Source organism: Lemur catta, chromosome 6 (genome assembly GCF_020740605.2).
Source record: "Lemur catta isolate mLemCat1 chromosome 6, mLemCat1.pri, whole genome shotgun sequence".
Classification (NCBI taxonomy): domain Eukaryota; kingdom Metazoa; phylum Chordata; class Mammalia; order Primates; family Lemuridae; genus Lemur; species Lemur catta.
In genome coordinates, this window is record NC_059133.1 from 82293099 (window position 1) to 82317351 (window position 24253).

The 24253-nt window shown below is 35.4% G+C and overlaps 1 protein-coding gene and 1 pseudogene across 8 annotated transcripts in view; one reads left to right on the plus strand and one right to left on the minus strand.

Moving 5' to 3' along the window:
- The window catches only part of PLEKHA5 (pleckstrin homology domain containing A5), a 227503-nt gene that overhangs the window by 20691 nt on the left and 182559 nt on the right, over window positions 1–24253 (minus strand). For 5 of the 7 annotated variants that reach the window (XM_045554239.1, XM_045554242.1, XM_045554238.1 and 2 more), the window contains 5 exons: window positions 17820–17882; window positions 16174–16254; window positions 15892–16041; window positions 4770–4871; window positions 861–972 (listed from right to left, as the gene is read on the minus strand). In XM_045554239.1, coding sequence (XP_045410195.1) covers window positions 861–972; window positions 4770–4871; window positions 15892–16041; window positions 16174–16254; window positions 17820–17882 — 508 coding nt within the window. Of the gene's footprint in view, window positions 1–860; window positions 973–4769; window positions 4872–15891; window positions 16042–16173; window positions 16255–17819; window positions 17883–23320; window positions 23402–24253 lie in introns of all 7 variants that reach the window. The other 2 variants (XM_045554245.1, XM_045554244.1) reach the window with 1 other exon arrangement.
- LOC123639952 lies at window positions 9735–10239 on the plus strand (annotated as a pseudogene). The gene has a single exon (XR_006735838.1). The product of XR_006735838.1 is annotated as a 60S acidic ribosomal protein P1-like (transcript).

Sequence of the window (24253 nt, forward strand, 5' to 3'; positions counted from 1 at the left end):
ACTGGTGTAAGCATAATTTGATATAATCTTTTAGGAGGGCAGTTTGGCTGTACTTATCAAAATGAAAAATGTGTGCTTATTTCTCACTTCTTGGAATCCATTAAGTACTAGCATGTATGTTCAGTTATATGTATTAATAACGTTTACTGTAGCATGGTTTATGGCAGCAAAAAACCGCCTGAAACAAAATTATGGAAAAATAGATACAGCATGATCCCATTTTTTGTTGCAGGGGAAAAGAATTCATAAAGCCCAAAGAGCATATGTGTTTATAATTATACATATGAAACAATTATTATTTTTGCGTGAGTGTGGTTGGCAGAGTTTTTTCTTTTTACTTTGTAAACTGGTGTATTGATTCAATGTTACAAAGAAGAGTGTCTGTTTGCTGATGTCAAATTCATGGAAATAGCAAAAGAAAGCCAATTACACGTGTCATCATATTTAGATAAGAAGTGATACACTGCATAACTATGTTTTGGCCGACAACAGACCATATATGTGGTGGTGGCCCCTAAGATTATAATGGAACTGAAAAATTCTTATTGCTCAGTCATACATTATCTTTTCTATATTTAGATATGTTTACATACACAAATACAATTGTGTTATAATTGCCTATAGCATTCATTTTAGTAACACAGTGTACAGGTTTGTAGCCTAAAAGCAATAGGCTATTCCAGATAGCCTAGGTGTGTAGCAGGCCATACCACTAGGTTTGTGTAAGTACACTTTATGATGTTCACAAAATGACGAAATTGTCTAGTGATGCTTCCTCAGAATGTACCCCTGTTGTTAAATGATGCAGGACTGTAACACGGTGGTCAGGCACCACAAAATAAAACGCAAAGCTAATTTACCTGCTTCTGTAGTACCTCTTTGCTGTTTGTGTTTACTCAGCCCTTCCATGACATCCTGAATTCTCCAAAGTTCTTTCTGAATCTGTGCACGCTGAATTCCTGCTGACTCAGTCTATCAGTAAAAACAGATAGACCACACATAAGAAAAAAAGTCATTAAATGAAGCTATAAATTCCACTAATTATATACTTAAAAACTGAGAATTGCAGTGGATTAAGTTTTAAGAATATTTAATATGATCTATGTGGCCCTCCCAATTTTGCAGCTCCAGTGGCAAAGATAAGAGACAAAGCAGAGAAAGAAAAATATTTAATTTTTCAGACTTAGAAAACAAAACCCCAAATTAAAAACAAAAATAAACTTCTGGTGGTGATGGGTAGGGGTGGAAGGTATACTGGCTTCTTAAGTTCTAGAACATAAAATATACTCAGATGAGTTTTTTTTGTTTTTTTTTTTTTGAGACAGAGTCTTGCTCTGTTGCCCAGGCTGGAGTGCCGTGGTGTCAGCCTAGCTCACAGCAACCTCAAACTCCTGGGCTCAAGCAATTCTCTTGCCTCAGCCTCCCGAGTAGCTGGGAGTATAGGCACCCACCAACATGCCTGGCTAATTTCTTTCTTTCTTTTTTTTTTTTATTGTAGAGATGGAGTCTCACAATGTTGTTGAGGCTGGTCTTGAAACTCCTGGCCTTAAGTAATCCTCCCATCTCAGCTTCCCAAAGTGCTAGGATTACAGGCATGGACCACTACATCCAGTCCACTTTCTTACTTTTAACTTTCTATATAATGCCCTCAGGCTAAATACTCTAACTGAAACCAAAGTAAGATCATATTGGTCTTCTCTAAGAATCTATTAGAACTCTAAGACTCTTAATGATAAAGAAGATAACAATAACCTTGTTTTAGGTAATAATAACCATCGTTTTTAGGAATGTAACTTCATTCTAAAATATAGACAGTGAAGTATAAAAACTGTCAGACTAGACAATTTCTTTCATTGAATATCAGTTTTTTATGATGGTGAATATTATAGTCAGTATTTCATCAGTATGCTGAAAAGTCCTCTGAGGGGTAGAAATCTGTTTTCAAAGTTTATAAGCCTAAATATTACGAACCAATACTGTTTTAAAAACTCACTACATAACTTTAGTTATCTAGTTTTCCAAGGTACAGGATGGAAGCAAAGTAAAAGGAGGAAGTGCTCACCCAAGCACCAAACACAATTACAGACCAGAGATGTGAATTACTGATACACAGGAAGGAAAGATCAACTATAAAAATCAGATACTTGCATATTTATATAGAATATGTATCACTTTTATAATAATTAAAATATATACATATTTTTGCCCATCTGAAAGGTATACAATGCGAATCTAATTTTTGTTTTATTCACATTTTTGATTATGAGTGACTTGTTAGTAATCTCAGTTTTCCTTTCTATGAATTAACTACTCATATTCTTTGTCTATTTTTCTAATGGATTATTTTTACAAATTAAAAAGAAAAGGTTTCTTGAAAATCTAGGTAGTAAACTCTTGCAGAATTTTTGGGGTCTTTTCCCAGAATGTGATCTTTAACTTTGTCTATGTAGCATTCATTGAGGAGAAATCTTTAATTTTGATAAAGCCAAATCTTGTTCAACAATTCTCTCTCTCTGCTTTGTGGATAGCATTTTTTGGGTCTTGTTTGAAAAGTGTATCCCCACTCTGTATTTCCTGCTATTAGCTTTAATAAATATTGTTTAGGTCTCTAATGCACCTGAAATTCATCTCTGTACATGGTATGAGCAAGCAGATCAATACAGTAAGTCTATATTCCAATACCATCTAGTAATAATCTATCTTTTTCCTATCGATTAGTGGTGCTACTGCTAACACATATAAATTCTCACATATTCATGGTCTGCTGTTGAATTCTCTATTTTGTTCCATTGGTCTATTTTTTCCTATACCACATGTAATACTATGGTTTTGTATGTTTCCTTGCTTGCTTTTTTATTTAACCAACACTTACATAGTAAGTTTTATGTGCCTGTTTCTCGTCGTAAGTGCTTCAAAAATATCAACACATTATATAACAATAATCATAATAACCTAGTAGGGGTAAGTACTATTATGATTTTCATTTTATAGTTGTGGAAACTGAAACCAAAAGTTGTTATAACTGGTCTAAGGATGCATGTGCAATGCTACCATTCAGAGTGTGCCTTCTACTTCATTTTCTCATAAAAAAGTTTTCACCACTTGTGATTTTTACTATACTTTAAAAACATTAGAACTACTTTTAAAATTTCTTTAGAAAATTCTACTAGAATTTTGGTTTGAATGGGATGACATTTATGGACAGAATTTTCATTGTTAAAACACCAAGCCAATTATACCTCTTCATTAACTCAAGTCTTCTCTTATGTTTTATAATATAGTTATTAAATTTTCATGACGAACATTTTTTGTTAGGTTAAATATGGGATTTGCAAACTGCTCTGGCCCGCAGTCTCTCTTAGTATGGCCTATGAGCTAAGAATGACATTTATATTTTTAAGGAGTTATTAAAAAACTAAAAACACCAAACAATAACAGACTATATACACCTGCAATGCCTAAAATATTTAATACCTAGCCTTTTATAGGAAAAGACCGACCTCTGGATTACCATATTTATAGTTTTTTCCTAGTGTATTTTAGTATCTCATTGTTATAGCTGATTATTGATAGAGTAACTTGTGTCCAATACAGAAGTCACAGCCACATATAGCTTTTTTTTTTGAGACAGAGTCTTGCTCTGTTGCCCGGGCTAGAGTGCCATGGCGTCAGCCTAGCTCACAGCAACCTCAAACTCCTGGGCTCAAGCGATCCTCCTGCCTCAGCCTCCTGATTAGCTGGGACTACAGGCATGCACCACCATGCCCGGCTAATTTTTCTATATATATTTTTAGCTGTCCAGATAATTTCTTTCTATTTTTAGTAGAGACGGGAGTCTTGCTCTTGCTCAGGCTGGTCTCGAACTCCTGAGCTCAAACAATCCGCCTGCCTCGGCCTCCCAGAGTGCTGGGATTACAGGCGTGAGCCACCACGCCCGGCCCACATATAGCTATTTAAATTTAGATAAGTAAAATGAACACAACTAAAAGTTCAGTTCCTCAGCCACAATGGCCACATTTCATTTGCCCAAAAACTACATGTGGCTAGTACTATACTAGACAGCGCAGAGAGGACAGGTGATTTTCCATGAGTCAATCTTACTAACCTTTTATCTGTTCTATTGATTTGTCTGTTGAGTCCACTGGGTTTCCAGTACAGATGATCAAATTTACATAGGGTCATCAGCATGAACTAACTTTTATTATTGTCTCAAACATATATTATCTCTACTCCCTAGAGTAACACTTTAAGATAAGTATTATTTCTACTTTAGAGATAAGAAAACTAACCCCTGAAACCTGACTGCAGCTCTGCATGCTTGCAAACTGAATTCTTTATACCAAATGGAGCTGTCTCTTTCCCTATTCTAATACTATGTCAGTCACGACAACAAGCTAATATAATTTGACAAAAAAAGAGAGACATATAGTACAGGACAGATTTAGAATAATTTTATAAAAAGATAAAATATCCATCATTTGATAAATTCATATAATTCAACACCTCAACGCCAAGCGACACAGATGGAGTTGCGAAAGACTACGAAGCCACATTTATAGGAACTGCAGACAGAGCTGAGATAGGCACGTAGACTACTCCGGGGCTCACCAGGTAAGTAAGATTCCTGTCATTGAAAGTATTGAAATCCAGGTGTCAGTTAGCCAGTAATGCAAAAACTGTTCAGGGTATGCATAAATCTAACAAGGTGGGTTGTATGTTACCAAGAAAAAAACAGTTAAAACAATGTAAAAAAAATTACACTTCTGTACCTGAACTTCACCAAGGCGATCTAGCTGCTCTTGCATCTGGTTCCTGGTAACAGCTACATCATATTCTAACTTATCATATTCTCTCCATGCTCGTTCCAATTCCTAAAATCAAAGAGCGTTAATCACTTTAATGGGGAAAATGTGCTTTTATGGTGTCATCACTACAATTATAACCTTTCTAGACTTTAGAAAATAATGTAGTTTATATTGGGTGAAATACAAATTTTGATAACCCATTTTCCTTTATTGTTTTTTTCCTTTTTAAAACTCAATTCAACGAGAATTTACTGAACAATTTAAGTATGTATTATTGTGCTACTGTTTTACTCAAATTTACTAAAAAAAAGAAAAAAACCCCTCAAAATAAAAAAAACACCTTAACTATTATTTATCCATTCAAAACATTAAAATATTTGAATGATTCTACTGTCTAAAGAGCATTATTTTGAGGAAATAGGTTGATTTATTCATGTTAATAGGGTAAATTTTTCTTGAAGGTAATCTCCTAAAATGAAGAGGCATAAATAAAAAGCATTTTATCTGTCTTGATTAAAAGTTCTCCATGAAAAAAAAAATAAATGCCGTGCCATTCTAGCATATTGGATTTTCAATAACACCAGAAGCTTGACATGACTTTACTTACAATAAACTTATAGTAATATAATAAAACAAATTAATTTAGCTAACTATATAAACAATTCATGAATCCTGCTCATAGAGACTCAGTATAGACACTATCCACCTATGCTTTTCTCTTTTGGAAAAGAAAATCATCCCAAAACCAAAAAGTCACAAAGAAGTTTTTGATACTTGGTCTTTTAAAAAATTATATATTTATATATATACACACACACATACATATATATGCATATATATTTAGAGATGAGAGTCTATGTTGCTAATGCTGGTCTCCAACTCCAGGGCTCAAGCAATCCTCCTGCCTCAGCCTCCTGAGTAGCGACTATAGCAATGTGCTATCACAACAGTTTGTCATCTGTTGAATATAGAATGATTTTATAGATGCTTAAAAATACATCACCATATCATCCTGTTTCAGGGATGCTAACGCCATGGGGGTATAGTCACCCTTCCTAAGTTTCAGGGAGTGATAGTAGGGTAACAAACTGATAAACTAAGGACAGAGACTGTATTGATTACTATTTTATTATCAGAATCTACTGTGACATTGGCAAATAGAATACAGCCAACAAATACTTATTGAAAACTGTTGTTAAATTAATTAATAACTTGTCTAAGAACCTCCCATGATCAGGGACTTCTTGCCTTGAACTGCTCTGAATCAGTTAACAGCAGAAATCTAGGGATAAGGAAAGAGCGTACTGAGTGTGGAAGAAAGGTTACCTAAAATAATCTTAGCAGTTTAAAAAAAAAAAAAAAAAGCAGCAACATGTTACCTCAAGGTCCTAAACGTTCTCTTTCAGAGTTATTTTATTTTGTGTATTTTGCAACTAGCTTAAAATCACTTTAAAGGGCCGGGCGCGGTGGCTCATGCCTGTAATCCTAGCACTCTGGGAGGCTGAGGCGGAAGGATCACTTGAGCCCAGGAGCTTGAGGTTGCTGTGAGCTAGGCTGATGCCACGGCACTCTAGCCAGGGTGACAGAGTGGGAGTCTGCCTCAAAAAAAAAAAAAAAAAAAAAAAACCAACCAAACAAACAAAAAACACTTTAAAAAACTTAGGCAATGAAAATTATTGAAATTGTACACTTTTAAAAATTAAAATGAGTGTTTTGGCCTTTTGGAATAATTGCTTTTTCAATTTAAGAGGTCTCTTTTTTTTTGCGACAGAGTCTCGCTCCATCGCTTGGGCTAGAGTGCTAAGAGGTCTCTTTAAAGCAGGTTTTACAATGAATTATATTAAATTTTTTAAAAAGCAAAGAGATAAAGCACTGAAGATTTTTATCATCATTATATTATGTGGATAATATAGGGAGTTTATTAAGCAGGTTTCACAATGAATTAAATTATAAAAAAGCAAAGTAATGCTAGATTAAAGATTTTTTATCTCATCTATTTTATGTAGTATTAGTCTCTCTACTTGGCTTTAGTAAACTGTTTTTACCTGAATAAATATGAAAATTGACCTTCTTTTTTTCCCAAGACAGTTCTTAGAACTCAGAAAATTGACCTTCTTTAATAAAAATTGCTTCTAGTCATCTTCTAGTTTGCTTATATCACAAAAACTGCAAATTTAAAGAGTAGGCCTTTGATGGCTTCAGGGAGGGTAAAAAGATAACAGACTTGATGGCAGCTCAGTGGCTAACCAAGAATGCACTGCCAGGCTAACACCTAACCTCCCTTGTAGAAAAGCCAGAGATCAGGGTGGGCTCAACTACATTGTAGAGGCATCTAAATACAACATTCCAGGATGGTAAGAATCCTCTTTCTCGGAGAAAAAGGAAAAATAGAGATTGAGAGCTAGAGATTACTTTACCAATATTTTAGGAGTGCAGAAACAATATACTTTCAATCTTCCTAACTTGGACAATTAGGAACTATTGCACTGTATCATTTGGCCCAAGTCCCATAATCCTGCTGAGCCCACCTGTTTCCGTCTGTACCTCAGCCTCCTCAAACATGATTACTAGGTAGGTAGTAGCACAAGTCAACAGGAGACAGCAAGAAAAGGGTTTCTTTGAACATCTGGCTGAGCATTTCATTAAGGAGTTTAATAGATTAAACAAGTACAATGTTAAAAATCTTTAAATATGATCTTACTTTTTACTTGTCAAGAAGATAATATACATGTACACTCAGGCAATTAAAAAGAGAGTAATAACTTTCAAATATGCAATTATCTGAAAATCACAGGTGCTAGTCAGGAAATAGAGCTTTCAATAGAAAAGTAGAGACTCCCGTGCCACACGGTTAAGAGAACGAACAAACTCTTTCAATCAGGAACCATGTGGACGAACCTCATGAGCTGAAGGAAGCCAGGCGAAGAGTATGTACTACATGATTGATCACACCTACACAGAGTTTAGAAACAGGAAAAGCTAATCTATAGTTTAAAAAAATTTGACTCAGTCTATGTTTAGGGTGTGGAACAAGTATAAGTTTTAATAGCAGCTATTCCTTTATAGTCTGTACTGAGACAAGACTTGGCCACTGTGGGGTGGGGGGACCTTCAAGTAGGTTTACAGCACTCAGATGCAATGAAATCCCAGGCTACCAAAAAATCAATAAAGATTTTAATATCTAACTATAGAGCTCTACAGGAGATACATATTATGATTTTTATTAAGAAAGGATTAGAACTAATGATGCATTTCCAAGTTTTTAATGTAATGAGAATTTCCTTTTTCTTATCCAGAATCAATGGCAATTTAAAACATAATCTACTAATAGGAATACAATATGCTATACATAAATCTCAAATTCTTATCCTTGTATTTCACTGTCATGCTGCCTCACTTTTTAATAAGCAAGTAAATAATTACTATTATTATGCTTTGAACTAATAGAGAGACTGGTTTACTTTTGGCTTTCCTCTTTTTTTTGAGACAGAGTCTCACTCTGCTGCCCTGGGTAGAGTGCAGTGGCATCATCACAGCTCACTGCAACCTCAAATTCCTGCGCTCAAGTGATCCTCCTGCCTCAGCCTCCTGAGTAACTGGCACTACAGGCACACACCACCACGCCCAGCTAATTTTTCTATTTATTATAGAGATGGGGTCTTGCTCTTGCTCAGCTGATCTCAAACTCCTGACCTCAAGTAATCCACATGTCTTGGCCTCCCAGAGTGCCAGGATTATAGGTGTGAGCCACTGCACCCAGCCTGGCTTGCCTCTTAATTAGGGTTCCTGAGTTTTAGTTTAAGCTGAGGTGAGAGAATCACATGAGGGCAGGAGTTCGAGACCAGCTTGGTCAACACAGCAAGACCATCGTCACTAAAAAAAAGAAAATAAAAGAAAAATTAGCTCGGCATAGTGGTATGCACTTGTATTCCTAACTTACTCAGAAGACTGAGGTGGGAGGATTGCTTGAGCCCAGAAGTTTGAGACCTGCTTAGGATTCATTGTTTTGATTGTCGTTAAAAAAGAAAAACCTAATTAAAAAAATGAAAAAACTTTGGAAAAGAATTGACGGTAGACTTTAAATTTCAAAATGAGGCAGGGGGGCCGGGTGCAGAGGCTCACGCCTGTAATCCTAGCACTCTGGGAGGCCGAGGCAGGAGCATCGCCCAAGGTCAGGAGTTCGAGACCAGTCTGAGCAAGAGCGAGACCCCGTCTCTACGGGGAAAAAAAAAAAAAAAAAAATAGAAATTATCTGGACAACTAAAAATATATAGAAAAAATTAGCCGGGCATGGTGGCACATGCCCGTAGTCCCAGCTACTCGGGAGGCTGAGGCAGAAGGATTGCTTGAGCCCAGGAGTTTGAGGTTGCTGTGAGCTAGGCTGACGCCTCGGCACTCACTCTAGCCCAGGCAGCAGAGTGAGACTCTGTCTCAAAACAAAAAAAGAGGGAGGGGAATATTATAGATGCAAGAGACTATTTCATAGTTTCTTACTTTAAACTTCAAACATTTCTTTTCAACTTTAAGTGATATTATAAATTAATGCCTACTACCAAATCCTGGAAAATCAAGGCACTGTCATATTTAAATTAAATTTACCATTATGTTTTGAGGATTAGGCAATCATACAAAAATGTTAATTTTTGTTTACTACCACTGAATCATAACTATAATCCTGCCAACTGGGTATTGGAAATGGTTGATTTTTTTAGATTAATTAAAAGAAAGTTATAGCTGGGTGTGGTGGTGAGCGCCTGTAATCCTAGCTACTCAGGAGGCTGAGGCAGGAGGATCACTTGAACCCAGGAGTTTGAGGTTGATGTGAGTTAGGCTGACTCCACGGCACTCACTCTAGCCCAGGTGACAGAGCAAGACTCTGTCTCAAAATAAATAAATCAATAAATAAAAAGGAGAAAAAAAAAGCCCTTTCCTCAGCTGCCACCAAGGTGCTTGGTCCTTTGGAGTAAGCTAAGGCTGCGTTGCGGTGAGGCCCTCACTTCATCCGGCGACTAGCACCGTGCCCGGCAGCGCCAGCCCGGTACTCGCCCGCACCATGGCCTCTGTCTCCGAGCTCGCCTGCATCTACTTGGCCCTCATTCGGCACGACAATGAGGTGACCGTCCGGAGGGTAAGATCAATGCCCTCATTAAAGCAGCTGGTGTAAATGTTGAACCTTTCTGGCCTGGCTTGTTTGCAAAGGCCCTGGCCAATGTCAACATCGGGAGCCTCATCTGCAACGTAGGGGCTGGTGGACCTGCTCCAGCAGCTGGTGCTGCACCAGCAGGAGGTCCTGCCCCCTCCACTGCTGCTGCCCCTGCTGAGGAGAAGAAAGTGGAAGCAAAGAAAGAACAATCTGAGGAGTCTGATTGATGGCACGGGCTTTGGTCTTTTTGACTAAATCTCTTTTGTAACGTGTTCAATAAAAAGTTGAACTCTTACAAAAAAAAAAAAAAAAAAAGGAAAAAAAAGAAAGTTAATCTTCCTTCATTTTTACCTTTAGGATGTAGAGATTTCTTGGCACATTTTAAAGGTGCTGAATTATTTCAAGAGTTTAAAAAAATTTTTTTCTTCTATGATTTTATACTTGCCTTGTCGTATAACTGCTTCTCAAATAAAATCACTGTTTATATTAAGCACATGACATATCCTACTATATTATCTAAAACGACTATACTGGTTTTATTAAACCTAAAAATACATGCTACCTATATTTTTAATTTCTAGTTTATGACAATAATTATAGTCAGTCTATGTTTTGGCTATTTATAATCTTTAACATATATTTAGTTTTCTCCTTTAACATTCTCTTTGAAATAAAATTATATTCTCATCTCAAAGAACCTGCTTACTCTTTATTATATGATATTCCAGATATAACAAAAATAGAAAAGCTAGAATACAGGGGAAGATAAAGAAAAAAGAACTATTACTGTGTCACACTCCTGTTAGCATTTTTTGTGAGTTTTCTTTTAATTTTTCTTAAATGCACACAATGGAAACTACCAAACATACATAACAGTAGTGCCCACCAGCACCCGAATTCAACAGTTTTCAACACACAGCCAATCTGGTTTCATCTATAGCGCCCATCTTTTATCCCTGTTGCATTATTTTAAAGCAAACTTCAAACATCATATAATTTCAACTATAAATACTTTGGTATGTTTCTCTAAAGAAAGAAAATCAAAATGAAAAAAAGGAAAGAGGAAAATCTTACTTTTTAAACTATAAAACTTCCCCCACCTCTTAATTCTTTTGTCACTTATTTGTTGAAGAGAATGAATTTGTTCTGGGTTATTCTATAGAATTTCCCCTCTTCTGGATTTTGCTAACTGAATTCCTGTGGCATTGCTTAGCATGCTCTTCTGTTTCCTATAACCTGGTTATTAGATACTGAGGCTTCTCGAGATTCAGATGTGATTTTTTTTTTGTAAAAATACATCCGTGTCCCCTTATCCTTGGGGGACATGTTCCAAGATGTGGATGCCCGAACTGCAGATAGTACCAAACCCTATATATATATATATATATATATATATATATATATATATATATATATATACTACGTTTTCCCCTATAAAAACATACCTACGATAAAATTTAATTTATAAATTAGGTACACCAAGAAATTAACAATAACTACTAATAAAATAGAACTATAACAAATTATATATCCATCATAAACTAGGTTTAAAAAATAATAAAAATAATAAATTGTAATACAAGTTATGTGAATGTGTTCTCTCTCACTCTCATTGTAATATACGCACCTATTTGACTGCAGGTAGCAAACTGCGGATAAGGCAGAGACTACTGTACCTCACAGGTGCTGCTAGGTGTTTTCTACTGCTGCGTATCAGGAGGCTTATAACATCTGGCTGTGTTTCCTCTTTGGGGGACGCTGTATTGTAGCCATGAAATCACTGGGGTACTTAAAACCATCTTAAAATCTTTCAAAGAACATTCCATGACAATTCATGGATGGTGACTGATCTACTGTAAAAAACTACACTTTGTTGTAACCATGATCCTCAGTAGCTCTTTATTAAATTAAGAATGAAGACATTTATAAATATAAATATTAAGATATTTAATGTGTGAGCTTCTCTCCAAGGTAGTTCATTTGTCCTGCTTCTCTGCCCCTTACGGTTTACAAGCCTACACCCTAGTGCACATAACCACTGTAGGCTAAAATCTCAGCTTACTCATGGCCCTATGTAGAATCCAGTTTAGAGCACAAGTGAATTTAATAGAAGTTACATACCACTTATTAACTGTGTAACCGTGGGTAATCTTTCTGTATCTCAGTTTTCCACCTTAAATATAGGAATAATAGTACCTATGTCAAGGTTCCTAACAGATTAAATGCATATACAGCACTTCAATGGAGCTTAGCACCCAATAACTGCTGAAGAAATATTAATAATTACTACTATTTCATATATTAGTATTATTTTGCAGTAGATAAGTGTATAAACCATCAACCAGCATGACTCAGGATGACTGGGGTCCTTGTAACTGCTTTTTGATGTCTGAAATTCCTTTAAAATTCCTTTAACAGAACACTTATTTTAGATTTTTGGGTATGAGAATCTAGATTTAAATTCCAAGTTCCAGAAAGTACAGGTTATATGACCACATAGACAGTGAAGTGGAGTAGAAAGCAGACATGCCCTAAAATTAACAAGTCCTTGATTCAGGCACTAACTATTTCCTATTAGTTATGTCACCTTGGCAAATCACTTAACCCCATGAGCCTTAGTTGCTTCATCTGTGTGGTGGAGGTAAAAGAAATGAAAATAAGAAATAAAATGGAGGTGATAACTGTATTTATTTTTTGTAGGACTTCCTTAAATTCCAAACCAGATTAGAGATAAGGCTTACATGTAAATTCCCCCAAGAGGTGATGGCAGCAGATATGTGTGGAGTTCCACACCACATCCCCTTTGCCCACCTTTCAAGGACATGTGATACAGACAGTTCCCTGCATGCCAGTGTCCCATGGCAAGCCAGCTGCTAGCTAAGGCAGTTTCGAAATGTTGGTGAATTAAGGACTCTGGGGCAACCCTGACCAAAGGGCGATGCGTACCCCAGACTCCCGGCCTTTCAGTGGGACATTCTGAAGCATTCTGCTCATTTCCTCAGAGGGTCTCCAGTGGATCAAATTCCTGCTGCCCACAGTGGTAGCCAGCTCAGCAGTGCATCTTTTATTGGCTTTTCTTCTTTTCTGTCTCATTCTCCCCACCCCCTCATTTCTGCTTTCTGGAATCATCTCCCAGATAAACTATCTCTACCCAGGTCCTTATTTCAGGCTCTGCTTTCAGAGGGAAATCCAAACTTAAGACAATGACAGATTGAAAAATTTATCTGAAGGTGTAACTCTTTAATCAGGCTTAGATAAAAAGTGGAGGCCAGGAGAGAACACAAAGGCACCATGCTGGATGGGGCTTGAGGAAAAGAGATGGAGTATCAAAAATTAAGGAAATTATACAAGGAACACTGCTTTACATGTTTACCTCGTGCTAATCCTAGTTTTATGTACCTTTGAGGCCTAGCAGGTGAGAAGATGTTCTCAGAATCGAAGCTTTGATGGACATGGAGGCCCTAATGTTATACCTTTTATGCCTGGGGCTTAGATTTGAACCAATGCCATGAATTGACTGTGAAAGAATTAGAGGAACCCTTTGAGATTCTGCCAGCATAAATGTAATCCAAATTTAAATCTAATCAACATCTATCGGGTGACAACCATATGCCCAGTATGATGTTATGCACATACTAACATTTGTAGCCTTAAGCTACAAATATAAATAAGTTTACACAAAGGCACAAATAACATAGTTTGCATTCTATACAGTAAGACATGTCTTGGTGGAACATATTCAAAGGGTTTGTCATAACCACTGATTATTGCTGAAGGCAAGGAAAAAGAAACCAGAAAAGTGATTATATAGAATAACAACCAGAAAAAAGAATACTAAAACAAGGTTAATTTCTATTATGACATTTTTAACAAAATTCCCATCAGGGCTGGAGTTAACCTTGTGATGGAACAAATTCCAAGCCGATTGATGAGATTTAAGTTACTAATCCCAGTTGGTAAGGGAAGAAATTTTCTAAAATTGGAATTTAAAGAACAGACACCAAATCATTAAAGAGTCTTCAACCAAATGTTAGTATAGGCCACCATTTTGATTTGACTCAGGTTGTCATAGGGACACCGAGCATTTCATTAGCTTAGCACTGACAGCTTAACCCCATTTCCCCTTTCTAATCTCACATTCTCTATCCTCCAACAGGATTCCTCTATTCCACTCAGTCAGTTAGTTCTAGTTCTTGCTTCTCCAAACATAATTCCTACATTTTTCACTCTGTGTTGTGGCTCCAGGTGTTTTGTTCTGTAAGGACCACCCTTCACTCTTCCACACTATTTTTGAGATGGGCTCTCATTCTGTTGCCTAGGCTGGAGTGCAGTGGTATGATCACAGCTTACTGCAGCCTCAAACTCCTGGGCTCAAGTAATCCTCCTGCCTCTGCCTCCAGAGTAGCTGGGATTACAGGTGCACACCACCATGACCAGCTACTTTTTCTTATTTTTTGTAGATATGGAATCTTGCTATGTCGCCCAGGCTGCTCTTGGACTCCTGGCCTCAAGTAATCCTCCTGCCTCAGCCTCCTGAGTTGCTGGGATTACAGGCATGAGCCACTACCTCAGGTTTCTCTCCTCTTCTTACCCAAATCTTACTCATCATTGATGAATTCAGTGAGCACTTCCCCGTAGACACCTCAGGTGCACATATATTCTTTTATGACTATATGACAAAAATCCATGTAGATCTAAGTCTTCAGGACTATGGTAAGAAGACTTGCATTTGAGTTCCAGGCTATTTATTAGTTTTGCAACCTTGGGTGAGTCACTCAGCTCAAGCATTCATCAAATTTTTAATGCACATCCCTATAGTGTTGGATGCTAGAGCAACAAAGATGAATGAGACATGATTTCTTATTTTAAGGAGCTCACAACGGAAAAGATATTGAATTTTTTAAAAGTCTATAAACATCACAGTATATTTAAGAGACTCAAATGAGACAATGGAAAAATACTATTTTAAAAATGGAAATAGAAATATAAGGTACTTAAGAATCATAAAAACTAGGTTTCTGATTTATTTAAAACTATGGTATATTCCTTTAAAAATAGCTCATGTCTGGAATATTAATTTAGGGTCTAGAGTGGAAACCGTGTCGAGATTCTGGTATCCTGCCAGCTTGGAAAGTCCCCTCTTAGTTAAGCTATACTGTCTGTGGACTTCTTGAAAGGTAGCTGCTCCCTAAAAGGCCCCTGGAAGGTACAGACAGGGTGTATTAGCAGTTTTCTATAACAGGGTGGCTTTTGCTAGGAACTGTCTTTCAAAAGGCTGCTTAGACAGGTGCTCTTACTATGTTTAGAGATGACCACATCATAGGCTCTAAAGCAGACTGTTTAAACTCATAGAGCATTCAATTTATAAACTCTAAGTGAGACTTTTAGATTTGGTAATCCCAAGAGACTCTTATAAAAATCACAGGACGATGGGTTAAAAGGTTCTGTGAGCTTTATTTCTTACTCAAACCTATCATCTAAACTTAGATCGCACTGCAGCTGTGAAATGGTAATGTTGACAGCTTCTTAAAAGCTTTTCACAGGTGCCTTTTATTGAAATGCTTGGTTAAGAGTCTAATTACAACCTTCCCCAAATTATTCCAAGCCCCTAAAATCCATAAAATATTTATTCTGTTAATGCAATAAGTTTTACCATATTTAAGAATGTTTCATTTGCATAATACATAAAACAGGAGTCCCTATCTCCTCTATAAAACATCTACCTCATAGAGAACAAAATGCCTACTAATTACAGAAATAAAGAGGACCCTTTATTTTTATGTTCCTAAAGAACTATACACTAATAATAAACTAATATTTCTTATTATAATAATAACAGCCCTAAAGCAACCCAATTAAACAGAAAAAAAAAAAAAAGAAAAAGAAAAAAAAGAACTGCATAATACTTCAGTGATTTTTACCAGGGGGAAAAAATCTACTTACGGCAGTGGCTCGAGAGAGTTCTCGACACGTACTGAGCAGTCCATTTTGTAAATCGTCCCTCTGTAACACCACTGTCTGAATGGCTGCTGGGTTATCTGCATTCATTTCTATCTCTTGGCTGGCTGATAGCAAAGCTTGCTCAAGCGTGTACTATTATAATAAAAAGAATTACACTTAATGTTCTGCATCATTGAATTAATTCTTTTTACTTTAGTTATCAGTGTCCTGATAATAATCAAATAAAGTAACATCACTCTTAGATAATAAACATAATTGTCCTACTTTCTCCTTGTGGAGCTGCTGAAGTTTCTCTTCCAGAGCATGTACCACTTTATCTTGTTCACATAATCGGCTTAACTTGGTCTAGGTTATAAGAGTAGAAATCTCTTATTAGTAATTTTTTATTTTTCCTGTAATTGGAGGCAAGTAGTCACTATATGACAAAAAACACATTTAAAATATTTAATAGAACGCTTAAATATGCATGCAAAGATTTCCCCCCTACAATCTGCTAGACAGGTTAAGTGATACATGCAGTCCTTAATTAAAACATTAACTCGGTTCTGTTTTCATACTTTTTTTTTTTTTCGAGACATAGTCTTGCTCTGTCTCCCCGGGTAGAATGCAGCGATGTCATGATAGCTCACTGTGACCTCAGACTCCTGAGCTCAAGGGATCCTCCTGCCTCAGCTTCCCGGGTAGCTGGGACTATAGGTGCCCACCACTATGCCCAGCTAATTTTTCTATTTTTTGTAGAGATGGGGTCTTGCTCTTGCTCAGGCTGGTCTCGAACTCCTGCCCTCAAGCCATCCTCCTCCTGCCTCAGCCTCCCAGAGTGCTAGGATTACAGGCATGAACCACCACACCTGGCCTGTTTTCATACATTTTTAAACTGGTAAGAACAGATTAAGTTGGGGGATCACTTGAGCGTGGTGGCACATGCCTGTAGTCTCAGCTACCTGGGAGGCTGAGCTATGATGACAATGCTGTACTCTACCTGGGGTGACAGAGCAAGACTGTGTCTCAAGAAAAAAAAAAAAAATAAGTATAGATAGTATACATGCTCTTACCTCTTACCTAAAAGGCCAAGAAGCAATAGTTTTCATGTATTTTTAAAATTATGTGCTTAGGTTCTTAGAAACGCATATAGCAAAAGACTGTTTCTAATTACAGTACTATAAATAAAAATACTACAAATGGTGAAAAATCATTTTGAATAGTTTTGATGCTTTAAATTCTTAGTATTACCCTCATTTTTTATTTATGAAAATATGAGAAACTACTCAAATAAAATTGCAATAGTACAATAAACCAGTTCATCTAATGTCTCAAAATAAAAATACCAGACAAACTGGAAGTACATCCCAAATTTTACGGCAAAATGACTTATGCAAGAAATTTGAGGCTTTACCTCCTTTGCCATTAAAACAACTACCTTATCTTTGTCACACAACAAGACTCAAGCTACAGCAAATGGAAGGTGTTGAAACGAGAAGGAGGTACAACTCAACAGAATAATGCCAGGGGAAATGAGGGAAGAATGCATGGCAAATTAGCAATCTAAAATATGATTTAAAAAAGATTAAATTCAAAAAGGAACCATGATAGACGTTCTAGAAGCTGATACTTACTCTAGAAGACATAGCAATTTTTGTCTCCAGTCTTCCATAACTTTTTTTTTTTAATCAAAAACTGTTTTTACTTTCATTTAAGTGATACTTAATATGTTCAACTGCTAACTATGGGGGAATAGTGGGGAGAAGGGGGAGGGAGGAATAATTTAATCTGAAGCATAAAAGAAGAAAAAAACAATCATTTGATGTCATTTTGGAAGGCATGGGAGGATGAATTTTTTGTCATGCTTATTTCCAATGTTTTGGTAGAGCACATGACAGAACACTGCCAATATATATTATACTGATACTTACATCAATATCTACTTCTTCGGGTCTGTATTTGTATAATGTGCCTCTACATTCATCTTGTGATAGCTATAAGGAAAAATGTCACATAGCAACTTAAAAAATCATATTTAAAAACATTAATTTAACCTATAGTTAATATATCAGATTTATATTAAACATATCTAACAATATAAAAATTGGATTTTAATGATTCTTTAGTTTTAGAAGTTTAATTCAAGCACAGGTCATTACAAAAGTAGAAAATACTTAACAGTGATGGAATATGCAAGATACATAAGAATGATGTTAAGCTTGTCAAACAATAATATGCTGGTCAAACAAAATTAACACAGCACATTACATTTTCCATTATAAAGACACATTATTTTAATGAAAAATTGACAAATACAATCATAGCAACTGCATCAAATCAAATATTTGAATCAAGCATAGTTCAACAGTCAGAGCTGTCCTTTAACGGTATACACATAATCACGCATCGTGTATGTGTACACTCAAATGCCAACACATCTTATTTAACAAAACCTATAACATATTGCATACATATACATAATATATAAACACACATACACAATATAGACTTATCTTGTTCTTCTGTCTTAAGAACTAAAAGATAATGAAGGAAAAGGATGGGTTTAATTGAAAAGAGGAAAATCATTAAAAATCTCATAAAACTGAAAGCCTATGCCACAAACTATGGATAATTAAATTTCATAAAAAGTTTATGTGTGTTAGCTGACACCACTTGTATTATATACTGTCAGGAATTATTATTCAGTGTATTTAAGCATCCTTTCTTCAGCTTCTTCCAAGCATCTTTCATTCAAACAAATACTCATTTCTCATTGTGCTTACCAAGCTGTCAATAGCCATCCCAGTCAGTTGTACCATAGATCATAGCATAGCCTCTGAGGGCAATATTTCACGATTTAGCATGTCTTTTGATTTTTATACTGACTGCTATATAGTAACAAAAACATAGTAGGAAAAATTTAACCGAGGCTCATCGCATGTTTACAAAATGGCACTTTTTCTCAAGGTAGGGCTAAGAGTAATGTGTCCCAACTATACTCTAGCTTGAAAAATTAAATTTCATATATACACGTACAAATGCATAAGAATATATAAATGACAACTATATATGTCCTCTCTGTAAAAATTGCTTGACAACTACATCTTTAAAAGGAGGCATAATTTAAACAGCAGATAACTTTAAATGGATTTAGAAATGGAGGGTTCAGGAGAAAGTTAAAAATATAAGCATTCCAAACATACAATAAATCCTGTATTTACATATTTCATTTCAAGACATTACTTCCACATACCTCATGCAAATGAATCTGTGACTATTTAAGGATATGCACAGTGATTATTAAACCACGAAACTTTCATAGACATGAATACTACATGAAAAATGAATTTAATGATATCAGAATATTTGTGTACTATTTTAAATAAAGATCACCCCATATGTCCTAAGAAGTGTCAATTGTCATCCTAAATTAAAGCACCTAGATCCAAGAAAATAATTCATACTCCTATCTGAAAAAAATAAAAAAATAAGTTTAAAAATGCTTGATCCATGATTTAAAAAAAAATGCCAAAATCACATTTTTCACATTTATAAGAAATTAAAGATGAAAGATTTTAAAGCTACTAATATGTCTAAATATACTTTGCTTAATATTTAAAGTTAAATGCAAAACAGCTTTACTAAACTATGGAATTTGAATATAACTAGCAGACACTGCTACATCTAGATTCAAATATCAACTATATCCTATATTCTAGGATTAACAGAAAAAGACTAGTAATATTAAAATGAAAACTTAAGTAATTTGTAGTAAATATTTAGGATATTGATATACTATTTTTATTTAGGAAATCTTATTGCAGATTCATTTTCATATCACTTGGCATATTATAATAAAGAAAAATGTCTACTGTATAGTTAAAACTTTTGAGTCACATTCTTATAGCCATATATATATATATAAATAAATTTTTTTCTTTTTGAGACAGAGTCTCGCTCTGTTGCCTGGGCTAGAGTGCCGTGGTGTCAGCCTAGCTCACAGCAACCTCAAACTCCTGGGCTTAAGCAATCCTTCTGCCTCAGCCTCCTGAGTAGCTGGGACTACAGGCATGCGCCGTCATGCCCGGCTAATTCTTTTTTTCTATATATATTTTTAGCTGTCCACATCATTTCTTTCTATTTTTAGTAGAGACAGGATCTCGCTCACAGCAACCTCAAACTCCTGGGCTTAAGCAATCCTTCTGCCTCAGCCTCCTGAGTAGCTGGGACTACAGGCATGTGCCATCATGCCCGGCTAATTCTTCTTTTCTCTATATATTTTCAGCTGTCCACATCATTTCTTTCTATTTTTAGTAGAGACAGGATCTCGCTCTTGCTCAGGCTGGTCTCGAACTCCTGACCTCGAGCGATCCTCCCACCTCAGCCTCCCAGAGTGCTAGGATTACAGGCGTGAGCCACTGAGCCCGGCCATTATAGCCATACATTAACAAATATATTGCACTTCTAAATCAGATTTACTTTTGTTGTGCCTCTATTTTTTAGTACCACTGAAGATTTTCTTTAAACCTTTTATCAAGTTATTCTATAAAGATATTCATTGGATACCAACTACCCAAAATTTTAAACTAACCAACCTTTCCCTATACATTGCTTTTATGTGTCAGAAGAAAAGCATAAGAAAGTAAGATTATTCCTCAAAAAAATTAAAATTTGGGCATTGCTTATTTTTCATTCCTGATAATAATTACCAATACTTTTTTCAAGAAAAGATCGGTAAATTTATTTAAAAAAAAAAACCCTTCTATGTAGAATTGAAAAGTTTGCTATTTTGTTTTCAATATGAAAAATCCTAGCAAGAAGAAAAACGTAAATATCATGAGTATTCTGATTAACTCAAGTTTTGTATATTCAAGTTCATGGTAATACTTTTTATCATTTTTTAAATTCATATTTAGCAAAAAAAAAAAGTTCTGGTATGAATGCTTTCATTTGAAGTACCTTAGCAACATTAGAAGACTCAACTTTTCTTCAGTATTTCTTAGATATGTTAACTATACATATTTAAAAGTATATGAATATATATATCCCAACTCCAAAAAGGATTTTTAGGGAAATATTTTTAAATTTGATAAAATAGGACATTATGTCTAATGAGGGATAAAAAAATGCTCATAGGACTGTAGGTATTTGCTGATATTAATCTGTATCTTTTAGAACTATTCATCAGGTGACTAATTTCACTGATATTAATCAAGTTATAAAAACTACAATGCAAAAACGAACTTGGGAAAGGTGGTAGAGTGACTGATAAATGCAGAGGAGTTTTTCAACTTAGTTAGCATTTGTTTTCATTTTTTATCTGACCAATTTAAAAAGAATTACTGCCTAGGTAATTTCTCAAGTATCCTCCGAGGAAGAAAACACAAACATAAAGGTCCTCCTGAGGGAAGAACTGAGCGGCTATGATTCAGAATAAAACAGGCCATCAAACATGACGCCACTGTATTTCCAACTAAATATAAGGAACCTATTAATACAACACTGTAATGCAACCTCAGAAAAGAAAACTGTAACAGTGTATAATACAAACTTCGATGAAGATTTTCTTTAGATAATAACATGATAAGGGAAGTCTGGAGAAAACATAAGATCTAATGTCAATGTGGGCAAATTTATGAACAGAGCTTAAGAAATGTGTCTGACTATCACTTTTATCCATTAAAGATGCCCTGCAATAATGAAGTCCTTTACTAGTACCTGAATAAAGACGGCCTGAAGACCCCCTAGCCTTGGCAGCACTGAGGGTTCACACTGATTTCCTGGTAACCAGCTGCTTAGCCATGCCCACGCGTGGCTGCTGACACCAAACATTCAGGTCTTCCTATTCTTTACCATTTTAGTTTTCTTTCAAGTATGAAGAAATATATTTCTACAAATCTATAGTTCCTCTGGTATTCAAGGTCAGTGGTGCTATATAAGACTAGTCTTACACATCTCTACTTTTTTTAAATACTCCAGTTAGAACTTTTAGTGTAACTGAGTAATTTAAATCAATGGCTTCTGCATCGTGAACTTTGAATGTTGATCTCTATAAAAAAGAAAAAGAAAACCAAACAGAAAATCCAGACTGTCATTCTGATTTAAAACGTGTAAATTGTGAAAATGGAAACATAATACAACAAAATGTCTTTGTTCTCATGTCAATTTAGTATTACATAAGATGACATTTTACCGACAGCTTCGGGCACTGAAACACACATCAACTTCAGAATAAGCGCTGAGGTTCTCAGTGTGGCACTCGAGCGGACTGTCTAGGTCCTACAATCTGGGGACTTTAAGAATTGAAAGATTCCACTTTTTTTTTTTGGAAAAGTAAAGCTGTTTAACTTTAAATATTTAATATTTTGTTTATCTTTTTATTGCAAGTTAAAGACTATTTTTAATCACACAACGTACTCTAAATGTTTTGAAAACTGTGCTCATAAATAAGTCACCCTCCCATCAACTGTATCAATCTCCTGGCTACCTGGTCCCATGATACAGACCCCATGGCGACTGCACCAAACTAGAGGTTTTTAAAGCCAGTGTGAGCGCAAAGTGCATCTTTTAATAGTGCTTTTATATATTTGAATCAAAATATATATTCATTTTTCATGTTAGTGAATTTTCTTCTTCTGCATGATTTTTAAATATCGTAACAGGTCATAGGCCAGAGTAATTTGAAGTACAGGGTGTTGAAGTAGCAGAAGCTGATGTTGCAAAATACACAGCTAGGAACATTTAGACCATGAAATACACAAAAATTGGATAGAAATGTACGTGACATCTTTTGCAGATCTGCAGATTACCAAGGTTTCTAAATTATAGCCAGCTAACTCCATGACACACATTTTGAGTTAGGGAAATGAATGGGTTAAGATATGACAGTCCTGATGGCTGCATAAGAATAAGAATACAAGGAGAAGACACTCCCAGTATGTTAAGAAACAGCTATCTTTAAGTTTTACCATACTATAGAACAGAAATTAAAGAACTCCCATACAAATATAATCTATTCCTAAGATACTAGGGACAGGGGGAGGTTGAGGGAGAATGGAGTATTTTTATAAGGCCTTTCCCCTAAATATTAGTCGTAAATGCTTTTAGAGTTAATGTGAACACATGGAAATCTAGTAAAAATTTTGCAAGTGTACTGCAGACCTCCAAGTACATATCAATCAAACACTCTGCACAAAAACTTTAGGAAAATGGCACACTTAATATTCAACGGCAAAATGTTCAGCAAAGCCATGCTAAGAATGCTGCAGCATCTTGAAAAGCATGGATGAATTGTGGTTTTCCAAATAAACATAAACAAAAAACAAAATAAGAAAAACACTGATGTCATGAGTAAATCTGAGGATAAACCAAAACTGTCACTGAGGGATTTTGCAGATGATAAAGCAGTATCATTCACTGTCCAAGACCTTACTTGCTGGTACAGTTGGGGTCTTAGCGCCGAGTTCTCAATCATTGTGTGAACCATGGTGATTATAGGTTCATTTTCTTTCATCTATTTCAAATCAGGAGGAGCATACAGCAAACATCAGTTTACAGCATAGCTAGATTTGAAAGACGACACTGTAAATATAGCCTCTACTTCAATATCTTCCTAATAGTGCAGTTGTTTACATTTTACCCAATGGTTGTACAGATTTAATTTATATAAACCATTTCAAACAAGTATTAAATGCTGTAAAATACTTCCAAGGTTATAAAAAAATTACTAATTGCAACATTGCTGCAACTAGATTTTACTTTATAAATAGTCAATTAGTGAATATTCCTACATATACTAGAATAGATAAAGCATCAACATTCAAAGGATAAAGAGTGACAACCTACAAACTTAGGAGAACATGGTATCACTTAATTGATTATTCAGTAATAAAGCTGAAAACAACATTCATTTCTTTAGAAGGTTACTCAGAAAAAATTTAGTTCTCTACAAATATTAAAATTTCATAATATACCCAACACATCTTGTCACTTAGATAATTATACATTTTATTAATCTTGATAGACATTTATATACACTCTATTTTGGATTTTCTCATAGTATAATACCACATGTAGAATTATTCAAGGACATGCAAACTAAACTTGTTCAGTAAAGCCTGAGTATGTCCCCTTAGCTCCTAAAAAGGCAGGTTGAAACCACGTTTCACATTTCCAGCTATGTTGTACTTAATTACTGCCTCTAGAAAGATATTTGTTTTAGCAGGCTCTGTACTTAAGAGTTAAAGCATTCAAGAGACAATCATGATATATACATATAGAATAAAAGGCCAAGAAAGTTTTTATCATTTTCAAGCAGACAGGTCTATTTATAATTTGTGACATGTAGTTTATGTAATTTTCACTC